This window comes from Quercus lobata, chromosome 10 (assembly GCF_001633185.2).
Source record: "Quercus lobata isolate SW786 chromosome 10, ValleyOak3.0 Primary Assembly, whole genome shotgun sequence".
In the NCBI taxonomy this organism is placed as follows: Eukaryota; Viridiplantae; Streptophyta; class Magnoliopsida; order Fagales; family Fagaceae; genus Quercus; species Quercus lobata.
The window spans coordinates 3,163,358-3,175,600 of NC_044913.1; the positions used below are offsets into that span (position 1 = coordinate 3,163,358).

General features: G+C 33.0%; 1 protein-coding gene across 1 annotated transcript; it reads left to right on the plus strand.

Annotated features, from left to right (window-relative positions):
- The first annotated feature begins 3,281 nt into the window (after positions 1-3,281).
- LOC115962704 (probable inactive purple acid phosphatase 27) lies at positions 3,282-8,806 on the plus strand. Its single transcript, XM_031081587.1, has 12 exons — positions 3,282-3,467; positions 4,641-4,732; positions 4,930-4,996; positions 5,097-5,219; positions 5,340-5,432; positions 5,703-5,832; positions 6,444-6,525; positions 6,611-6,743; positions 6,962-7,167; positions 7,273-7,398; positions 7,525-7,834; positions 8,388-8,806. Exons 1-12 carry the CDS (start codon positions 3,282-3,284, stop codon positions 8,691-8,693), a joined length of 1,854 nt encoding a protein of 617 aa, XP_030937447.1. The 3' UTR covers positions 8,694-8,806.
- The last annotated feature ends 3,437 nt before the right edge of the window (positions 8,807-12,243 follow it).

A 12,243-nucleotide genomic window follows, 5' to 3' on the forward strand; every position in this document is an offset into this window, starting at 1 on the left:
CCACGTAGACCTTCCAATGCAGGGTCCTCCCTGTTGAAATCGCACCAACCGATTTTCCATCCATGTCTTTCTCCTCAGTTATTGTTTCTACAGAGGGCTCAGCAAACTCCGCCATCAAGTCTGCGAGGACCTGTCCTTTGATGGAGGATTTGGGCATATATTTAATATCAAAGGCCCCCAAAAGCGCACTCCACATGGCGATCCTTCCGGTGTAGTCAGCGCTTCGAAGCACTGCTCGAAGGGGAAGCTGAGTTAGAACGATGACCGTATGCGCCTGAAAGTAGTGAGGAAGCTTTCGGGTTGCATGCACTATCGCCAGAATTGCCTTTTCTAAAGGTAGGTACCGCACCTCGGCCTCATGTAATGATTTGCTCACATAGTAAACCGGTCGTTGCACCCCATTATCATCCCGTATCAATACCAAGCTTACAGCATGGGGAGCTACAGCGACATATGCAAATAGCACCTCATCTGCCTCAGGGCTGGACATGATGGGTGGTCGGGACAGGTAGTCCTTAAGCTGCTGGAAAGCCTGAGCGCACTCCTCTGACCATTCGAACCCTTTCCATTTGTTATCAGGAGGTAAAAAGGCCGACATCGATCCGCCGATCGTGATATGAACCGGTTTAATGCCGCAATCATGCCATTGAGCTTCTGCACTTCCTTCGGATTCCGAGGAGCCTGTAGGCTGTTAATGGCTTTGATTTGGTCGGGAATTACTTCTATTCCCCTGTGGGTGACCATGTACCCTAGGAATTTCCCAGACCCGACCCTGAATGAACATTTGGAAGCGTTCAGCCGCAGCCGGTGTTCCCTTAAGATAGCGAAGATTATTCCGAGGTCTTTCTCGTGCTCGAACACCCTTTACTCTTCACAACCATATCGTCTATATAAACCTCAATGATCTTGCCCAGTTGTGGCTCGAACATCCGAGTCATCATCCTTTGGTACGTTGAGCCTGCGTTCTTCAGCCCAAACTGCATCACCTTATAATGATAGTTTCCGATGGGCGTCATGAATGGCCATCTGATTTGATAAGATTCATTCTTATCCTGCTCAATCATTCGATGTATCCAATTGCCTTACATTTTCCTTCAATGTTGGGTTTCTTTAAACGGTAATTTTCTATTTGGTAGTTCTTTAAATATTGAAAAATGCTCGTTTGTGTGAGCTAAAAGTTTTTTTACTGTATTAATATGAAAGCACCATTGGCGGGTGCATTAGAATTTGAGGCTTGTGAGTGTCAAGTTTGTTAATTAACATTGAAAGTTTGTTTTAAATGTAAAGAGATTTGGATTGATTTGTATATATAAGAGATTTTGAGTACGTATTTGTGATGTTTGTGAAGTAATTTATGAATATGGCATTCGAGGATGATGCGGCGTAATTGTAGTCTATTTTGTTAATAATATTGGATTTTGGTGGATTAGGATTTCATGCAATACCCTAGCGCTACATGTAGTATCTATGGTATTGCGTGGGGTACAATTACCTTTATTCTTCTCACAAATTTTTTTACTTTTTTACTTTTTTTTACTTTTTAAAATTTTTTTAATTTAATTATTAAAATAGAAAATTTTTTTTTTTTTTTTAACTTTGAATTTTGGCCATTAAGAGCATTTGTAAATGGTGGAATACCCTATAGAAACTAGACATGATCTCAATCAACTGGAGTCGTACAAAGATGTATACGTGGAATTAATTGAACCACATCTAACATTGTTAAGACAAAATTGTCTTATACCCTTTTCACCTAAATTATATAGCTTTATGCCCCCCCTTCCCAATCTAATTAGGAAAATTCCCTTCTTTTGAAATTCGACTTTCTCAAAATCAAATTAAGTCCTATAATGACGTTTTTAAGGATCTATAGTGACGTTTTAAGGACTTATAGTAACGTTTTGTAACTCGATATTCATTTATTGCCTATAACTCGATTTCATGATATTGAGTTACAAAACGTCACTATAGGTCTTTAAAACGTCACTATAAGTCCTTAAAAATGGCACTATAGGGCTCTAGAATTTTTTTTTTAACTTGATTTTGAGAAAATCGAGTTACAAAAAAGAAGCATTTCCTTAATTAGTTTAGGAAGGAGGGCATAAGGCTACATAATTTGGTTGAAAATGGCATAAGGCCATTTTGTCCAACATTGTTATCTGATGCAACCAGTACGTGCAGAGACGGTGGACGTGGGTGCTTGACCATATCAGATCCTGATTTGGTTTATATCAAAGTAGTTCACAATCTTTAGGGAGCATATGATTGAGTTGTTAAGCCCATCAAATATTGTACCTTGTTTTTAGCTAGTATCTGATTTGTTATTGGTGTTCCTATTCCCATGTTTTTGAACGTTGGTAAATTTTCTATAAATCAAAGTAGTCTATTTCAATTTTGAAATAAAGCATTGAGAATTATCTAGCTAGTGATTGAGACTTAGGAGGTTTGAGTTTCCACATTTGTATGTACCATTGTCTTTAAGCAGTTGTTTTTAATTTCTTTTTCATGTGAATGCGTTTTCGCTGAAACTCCGACAAAATAAATATAAATATGGAGCACATGAAAAAAACCTCTCCAACCTCCATTATTATAGCAAGGATCTTATTCTGCCTTTCTTTTTTGAATTTGACGGTGTGGATGAGTTGGTTGAGGGAAAAATAAAATATAAAGTGAGAACAATGAGGACAAGAGATGAGTTATATTATAGAAAAACGAGTTCAGCATGCTTTATAGATATTAAAAAATAACATTGTAACAATTGATTGCACATGGCAGATCTCGATATGACCAAGAAAAATTTTCTTTGCTAGACAACGATCCAGAAAATTGGACCTTTGAATATAAACTTTGTGAGCAAAAAATATATATTTAAAGATATTATTCCCCCGTACCCTTTTTTTTCTTGATAGGACCCCATACCCATTGATTTAAAATGAGTTATAATTTATTCAAAAGGATTAGATCTATAAACTTTGTGAAAAGCTTTTCTCAAAAAAAAAAAAAAAAACTTTGTGAAAAGCTTGTGAATCAGTATAAAAGCACGTGGACTTCCACAGTATATTTTATTATTATGGAACGACGCTTTGCTTCTATATAATAATAACACCTAGAATCGTTTTTCTAGTTCTCATGCACTGCCTAAATCTCTTATGCATGGTTTTCTTGCTACTCTAGCTTAGTTTCTTTGCTTTCTTCTCTCTATATATTCCCTCACTCAGTGTTATTCTACTTCTACTTCTTAACAGAACCATAATAATACAAAAGAAAAAAGTTTGAGAGACATGGAAGACAGCTCTCGCAGCTGCCTGAAGTTGTTTACCATTGTATTCTTTTGGTGCTTGGCTTCGGCTCACCGTGTTCATGAATATGATAAGCATCCATTATCCAAGATCGACATTTATAAGACCACTGTTGCACTTAGTGACTCGGTCTTCCTCAAAGCGAACCCGCTCATTCTTGGCTTGAAGGTACCGCTAATTAAATATCCTTTGTCCTAAATGTTCGATTTTATACTTTACTAATCATATGACATACTGTAATTTAGTGAAGTATGAAATGGAACACTGAGAATGAAATAGAGGATTTGTATTCTTATTTTTATCTAACACTTAATCTTTTTCTCTTTTCCACCCTCTAACGTGACAGTTCGCCTTACCAAATTAAAATAGTAATATTAAGAACAAAAAATGTGATCATAGTTCGACTCCTCGCTCAAACATTGAGCTACATACATTTTTTTTTTTTTTTTTTTATAATATCTGTTTTGTCTGTGTATGGTAGGTGTGTCTCTGCATGCATTAATATAAGATGGATTGGGCTTTTGTGAACGATTAGTTGTGCATATATTAAATAGCCATACAGATGGGAAAAGAATTTGGAGGATTTTATATGTGGAAAGTTGAGGTTAATTGTTAACTATGTATATATTCTAACTTGGTTACAATTCCTTAAAAGGGCTATACCTTAAATTCCCTAATTAAATTCAACCATATAACTATATTGACTAGCATAAGAAGTATTATTTTCTCTTAAGAACAATTAAATTAAACTATATGACTCATAATGCAATCACGTCATTAAATATGATTGGAGAACCTAATGTGTTACACTGAAAGAATTGTACTTAAATTTTGTTCTTGTTTTAATACACACATAAAATCCCCCCTCCTCACAAGTGGAAGACTAGAGATTTGAACCAAAGTTCTCTTTCAAAGGAAAATAGTGTCACCAAACCACAAGGGTTTCTGGCAAGCAATGCTAAGGACATTAAAAAATTCACTTCTTTTGCCGTAACCTATCATGTGGTAGGTTATGAGTAGTGAAGAAAAAATGGTAGATCCACATCTTCACAACTCGCCATGTGACGAGTTATGGCAAAAGTTGTTGACTTTTTTGTATTCTTAGCATTTTTTTTTTTTTTTTTACATCCTTATTCTTGTTGAATTGGCTATTTTGGGTATTTGTGTCATTGAACCATGTCATTACCCATAATTTGGCCCATAATAACTATTGCCGACACTCTATCAGTAAGTAAATTTTTTCAGAAACTTGGATTATTCATTCAACCTTTTGTGACCATAACATTTTTTTTACATGTACAAATTAAAGGTTATGACATGTAGTTTGATATATGATTACAGGGTGAGGACACAGCATGGGTGACCGTTGATCTTGTAAACCCAAATCCTTCCAATGATGATTGGGTTGCAGTTTTTTCTCCTGCAAAATTCAAGTAATGTACACCTTTGTGTCACTATGAACTGTCTAGCTAATTGTTTTCTGGACTCAGCAATGTTGAATAGAACACGACTTATATTAACTTCAAGGATTAAAAAAAATTTCTAGTACAATTCCATTGAGAGCAGTATTATTTAGTAATTTTGCATCTTCTATTAGTCTAGCTAGAAGTTGATTGCTTTGAAATGGCAGCTCATCAACCTGTCCAGCAGAAAATGATGAAGCCGAGTCTCCATATTTATGTACAAGCCCAATAAAGGTGTGTACAGTGTAAATTTTGAAACTGAGATTAAAGTAACACATAAAACATCTTGGTTTTTGCTTCTCTAACCTATGTGACATAAATGTTTTTCTTCCAGTATAAGTACGCAAATTTCTCCGATTCAAAGAATGCCAAAACGGGCAAAGCTTCTTTGAAGTTCCAGTTGATCAATCAAAGGGCAGACTTCTCCTTTGCATTGTTTTCAGGCGGTTTGTCAAATGTGTGTCCAACCATATGCATCTCTTACTATACTTCTATAACACTTTAACTGATTTTCACCATGATTTGTCAATAACTATATCATGTGACTAATAAGTAATTACTTTATTAAATATTGCAGCCTAAGCTGGTGTCAGTTTCAAATTACATTTCATTTGCCAATCCTAAAGCACCTCTATTTGCACGCCTTGCTAATGGAAAATCCTGGAATGAAGTAAGTGTACACTCATTGAAATTTCCCTTCAGAATCTTCGGATAGAAATAAATTTTTTTAGGTCTCAGTTCCTAAGCAATATATGATAACTTTGTTAATCTTTTCTGTTTTTTCCCTCTCTTGTAAATTTATGTGCAAAGCATGTTTGCAAGTAGAATGACTTTAATTAACACCAGAACTTTGGTTAATCGACACTAGTTTAGCCTTGCTGGGACATGTGTACATCTTAAAAGAGAAAAAATATGTAAATAATTTTTTGATGTTATGCAGATGACAGTAACATGGACGAGTGGCTATTCCATAGATGAAGCTATTCCATTTGTTGAGTGGGGTCTCCATGGAGAGACACATATGCGATCCCCAGCTGGAACATTGACGATTGAACAGAACAGCATGTGTGGTATGTTGTACTTCACCTACTCCTGATTTCACCACATTACATAATTTAACTATGAATTCCAATTAGATCACACTATGCTTGATTTAATGATGATAAAAGTTCTTGATTATTCACTTATTTCTTGTATTAGTAAACTGTCACAAAGCAATCAACAGTTGTCAAGTGCATTTGAGATTTGCAATCATTAACTAATATTACTACTATATGCCGAAGCTCTTAAGTTGTCTAGAACTTTTCACCTACAGTCCTAATTACCCATCCAAGAGTGCTTCCACAATATAAACTATAAAGTACCATGCCTTTTCCTGGATCGCTGGCAACTGTGTTTCTCAAGTGACTTATAGTAAATGGTTACACACCATAACATGGGATTTGTCCTCTTGCCTTCAAAGAAAGCTACAGATTTTTAATAACCAGTGGGCGATTGTGGCCATTCATTCCTTATTAGAGCACAATAGAAAGTTTATGCTTGAAAATCCTGCCAATTCATAATTATATATGGATACAATGTTTTGATTGATAATTTGCTTATTTCTTCTTTATGAATGGATACAATGTTTTGAGTATGATTTTTTATTATTCTGAGCACAGATTTCCTTCTTACCCTGTAGGTGCGCCTGCACGGACTGTTGGCTGGCGCGATCTTGGTTTTACACATACGAGTTTCTTAACAAATTTGTGGCCAAATACTGTGTATGTATTTAACTTATTTCTTGACATAGAAGTGCTATGAAAGTCTTAATAATATATGCTAAAGTTTGCTATGATGGTATTTCAGGTACTCTTACAGGATGGGTCATATCCTATCTAATGGTTCATATATCTGGAGCAAAACTCATTCTTTCAAATCCTCCCCATATCCTGGACAGGACTCATTACAGCGTGTTATAATATTTGGTGACATGGGGAAGGTAAAACAAACTCAAATCAATAACCAATCAAAAAAAAAAATTTTGAATGAAGCAATCACAATTTTTTGAAGGAAAAAAAAACTATAATGTACCAAACCAACTATTAATACAAATCCATCAAAATTTTTATTAGTATAATGTTAAAAATTTGAGCCATGTTTGAGTATCTTGCAAATGATGGATTGGGAAAAAATCACATTTCTTCTTTTATGCTTTAGGGAGAACGTGACGGTTCAACTGAATATGCTAATAAAGATCCGGGTGCACTTAACACTACAGACCAACTCATCAAGGACTTGCCAAATTATGATATAGTATTCCACATAGGAGATATAGCATATGCAGATGGATACATCGCAGATTGGGATCAATTCCTGCAACAGGTGGAGCCCATTACATCTACTGTTCCATATATGGTTGCAAGGTTTGTGTAATTGATCACTAATTATTTCCATCTATAATAAAAATCAGATTATATGCCTTACATGATAAAAATGGTTAATGAATCTTTCAATTGATCATCTTGCAGTGGTAATCATGAACGTGATTGGCCGGATTCAGGTTCCTTCTATACTGGTACAGATTCAGGTGGGGAATGTGGTGTGATTGCTGAGACCTTATACTATGTTCCTGCTGAGAACAGAGCTAAGTTCTGGTAAATTGCATTTATATGTTCTTTACATTTGCAAAACCTTGTTATTGTTTGAATATAGAGAGTCTACAAAAATTGAATATATCCTTCATTCTTTGTTTTGTGACCATAATTGTCATTTATATGTAGGTATTCAACAGACTATGGCATGTTTCACTTCTGTATAGCTGACACTGAGCATGATTGGAGAGAGGGTTCAGAACAGTATAAGTTCATTGAGAAATGCCTAGCATCAGTTGATAGGCGAAAACAACCTTGGTTGATCTTTGCTGCTCATCGTCCCCTTGGGTATTCCTCTAATGATTGGTTTGGCCAAGAGGGCTCATTTTCAGAGCCCATGGGAAGGGACGACATGCAGAAGCTTTGGCAGAAGTACAGGGTAGATATTGCATTCTATGGCCATGTCCATGATTATGAAAGGACATGCCCCATTTACCAGGTACGGATGGAGCAAAATTAGATTTAATTTGAATGTGCATTCATGTGTAGCTCTTTCTCATGTATACATTAGCTAAATAAATTGATTTCACCATGAGTTAGTCTCTATGCAACTAATGATACACCATCATTAAATGCTGCATTCTGCATTGCTGAATAGATGCAGTAACTACTGCCTGGAGGAGCTTGATCGCAGGCTATTAGTATGTCTTTTTAGAGTTAATTTTAAGGGTATTGGCATAGTTTGAACACTGGTAGCCATTAAAAAAAGAGATAGTTGCGGGTTTTGGATAATATTTGGACATAGTTGAGGCTTTCTAAATAATGCCAGAGGCTCAACTACACTACTTAATGTAAACTCCTATTGTTATGCAAAATTATGCATTACAACTAAAGAGAAGGTTAACTGCAATGCTTTTGATTTCTTAGCCAACACTTTAACTTAGCATTACAGTTTCTCTTTTGAATTTCCAGATAGTACATTACCAAATATCTTTTAAGATCACTTGCATTCCATTTTATCTAACCTGGTATTATCAATGCTGGTGGTGTAGAATGTGTGTGTTAATTCAGAAGTGTCCCATTATTCGGGCACCATGAACGGAACCATCCATGTTGTTGTTGGAGGGGGAGGGCATCACCTAGGAACATCCTTCATAGGGATACCCAATTGGAGTTTATACAGAGATTTCGACTTTGGATTTGTCAAACTAACAGCATTCAATCGCTCCTCTCTTCTTTTCGAGTACAAGAAAAGCAGTGATGGAAAGGTATATGATTCCTTTACTATTCATAGAGAGTACAGAGATATCTTGGCATGTGTACACGACAGTTGTGGAACAAGCACTTGGGCATCTTGAACTTTTATCTTAAACTTCCTTTGAAGGAAATTTATGTAATAAACATCCATATTTGATTTGCTGCAAATGTTTTGTTAAAACTAAATTATGAATTTCTATTCCCTGTAGTTCCTTGCTCCATTATTTCTTCCTGTTTTTGTCTATTTAGCTTTTACTATAATTTTTTTTTCTGCTTTCGCAACATCCTAAGTCCATATGAGTCTCAATTATGAGTTTGACCTGCAGTTTTCAAGGCTAATACGCTTGTACTGTGAAAACAATTTATTGTATCTCACTATTTTTTTTTTTCCCCTTTTGAGAAGATGTATCTTACTATTGAGTAATGCTGGGAACACATAATTTGCCATAACTTTGTTCACAACTCGCCATATGTCAAGTTGTGATTAGTAAAGATGTGTCTCTGCATAGCTCACCATCATACATTTACCAATCACAACTCACCATGTGACGAGTTATGGTACAAAACTATGGCAAATTATGTGTCCCCAACATTAATGAAATAACTTATTTATTAGGAAAATAATAAAATAACTTACTTATTAGGAAAATGATAATAATAAAAATATGTTGCATTTGGATTTTGCAAGTTATGTGTTATTTTGATGTCACTTTCAAGTTTCAACACTGAATTTGGTTCCTCAAAGATGATCTAACGCATGACTTTACAGCTATTTTTTTACAATTATACCAACAACAAAAAATTAATTTCTTTATGGCTCCCATTTTCATCTTTTTATACTATCATCCATTTCAGTTAATTGTTGAAATTCCAAGGATCATTTTCCAAAACAAACAGCTAAAATCACACAATAGTGAAAATCATTTTAGAATGTAATTGACTCCATTAAAAATTTATATGGAAAAAAAATAATAAAAAGTCACAATTGACTCATTTATGAGACCCAAGGTGATGGGTAGGTCATTGGGCTTTTCTTTATTGGGTTCAAAAGAATATACAGAAATGAAGATGGCTGAACTGGGCTTTCAACTGAAACTTTCAGTCTGAAATGATCAAACATTGAGAAATGGGCCCAAATCAGCGTACACAAGTTTTTGAACATGATTATGCATTAAACAAGGTGATGCAAATAAATATGCCATGATTGATACTAAGGATACAAAAAAAAAAAAAAAAAAATTATAATTTTTTTTGTTATTTTGGTTGTGACAAGTTGCAATTAGTGTATTACCATTTTTACATAAGTCTACCAATAATACTACTTTTAGTAACACCAATCATAACATGTTATAGCAGTTGTGAAAAAAATTATGAAATTTTTTTTTTCAAATTGAGTTGTGTAAAAAAAAAAAAAAAAAATTCTTATTTACATCAAGAGCCAAAAATCTTAAGATTTTTTATTTATTACAAGATGGCGACTTGTTAATTAAAAAATGAGAATAGAGAGGATGATGGTGCATTGATTTAATAAGATAATTTGAAAATGAGTTACACACGTGCATAACAAAACTAAAATATAATAGTTTATATATATATATATATATATATATATATATATATTTGAAACAAACACACAAGAAAGAGGGAAAATAGTATACTTCAATAGATTTTAAGTTTAGTATACTTTGATAGATTTTACTCGGCTAGTCTTTCTCTTTGACTATTATATTATCAAACTATAGAGTCATTGGTCCAAATAAACATTAGTATTTTGATTTCTTTAAGCACTCTTGGGTATTGATATGTTTAGGTTTTCAAATATAAACTCGGTATGGTTTGAAAGCATAAATGTTGCAGATGCTTTTCACTTGACTGATTCCTCTTATATGACGAAAATGGTTGAATCTATCTTATTTGAATAATTTTTATAAAATATAGAAGACTAAACAATTGAGAAATCTTTTTTTAAAAAAAAGGAAAAAAATTTGAGAAGGTTTTAAAAAGGAAATTGAATCAACAAAAGCTACTGTGATCACGCTTAAAAGTCAAATTCTTAAATTTTTTTTAAAAAAAAAAAATATATATATATATATATATATATATATATATATGCACACACATATATACACACTTTGAAAGATGGGGATGAGTTTTTTTTTTTTTTCCCTAAAATAGTCTAACACTATTATAGGGTAGAGTTTCAGACTATGAACTGAATATAGATTTTATTTATTAAAAAAATGCAATGGAATTACAAATGGATGAAAGTGGATTATGCAAGTAGTTATTCCCCCAAACAACAATTTCTAGGTAGGTGCCTCACAGTATTCACTCCAAAAAAAAAAGGATCCACACACTGTAATTTGTTTTGTTAAGTACCTTACACACTAACTGGAGACTTAAAAGTCACTCATATTTTTTGAACAAGGGCTCCAAGGCTGTAATCATGCTCTCACAGGTTGATTGGTCAAATATAAGGTTGCTTGTATGATACAATTGTAAAAATAACCTGTCCTAAATCATTATTTTCAATAAACAAATATATTCTTTTGCATTGAATTATTGGTCCTGTGACACAAACCTAGCTAAGAGTCCCATGTTCAATGAACCATATTATCAGACTATAACATTTCCAAGATGTCTCATGGATAAGAAGTGGAATATCTTGCCAAAAAATTAGGACACCACTTCCCTTTCTATATATATATATGAAGTTTCAATCAAAATTGAAATCTTGATTCTCCTGATGATCTTGTGCCTTACGCAAGTTTATTGACTTAAGATTACATGTGTATTACCATGACAAAATTATATTTTTCCTTGATAAAATATTTATAATCCACTTAATAAAATAAAATTTACAAAATAAAAAAGTGAAAAAAATTTACTCAGTACTTGATTTCTTCATAGTAAAGTACCATACACAAAAAAGAAATAAAATAAATAAAAAGGGATAACATAAATCACTCCATGGTTCAAACTCTAAAAACTAAATAAAATTTACAAAAGAAAAAAAAAAGGTGAAAAAAAAATTACCCAGTACTTAATTTCTTCAAAGTAAAGTACCAAAAAAAAAAAGATAAAGCATTCTATAGTCCACACATACTAATTACTATCTTAAATATTTATAATCCACTTAATAATATAAAATTTACAAAAAAGAAAAAGGTGGAAAAACAATTTACGTAGTACTTGATTTCTTGAAAGTAAAGTACTATATAAAAAGAAAAAAAAAAAAAAAGATAAATCATTCCACAATTCACACTTTGAATACTAATAATTAGCTTAAAGATCCTGTGCCTTACGCAAGTTTATTGACTTAAGATTACATGTGTATTACCATGACAAAATTATATTTTTCCTTAATAAAATATTTATAATCCACTTAATAAAATAAAATTTAAAAAAAAAAAAAAAAACGAAAAAAAATTTACTCAGTACTTGATTTCTTCATAATAAAGTACCATACAAAAAGAAAAAGAAAAAAAAAAGATAACATAAATCACTCCATGGTCCACACTCTAAAAACTAATTACTATTTTGAATATTTATAATCCACTTAATAAAATAAAATTTACAAAAGAAAAAAAAAGTGAAAAAAAAAAATTATCTAGTACTTAATTTCTTCAAAGTAAAGTACCAAAAAAAAAA

Bases quoted from the DNA above. Each gene is read 5' to 3' on its own strand.
- LOC115962704 (XM_031081587.1), top strand. From the start codon at position 3,282: ATGGAAGACAGCTCTCGCAGCTGCCTGAAGTTGTTTACCATTGTATTC. The intron at 5,220-5,339 runs GTGTGTCCAACC...TAAATATTGCAG, and splicing joins TTTCAGGCGGTTTGTCAAAT to CCTAAGCTGGTGTCAGTTTC. The intron at 6,526-6,610 runs GTATGTATTTAA...ATGGTATTTCAG, and splicing joins AATTTGTGGCCAAATACTGT to GTACTCTTACAGGATGGGTC.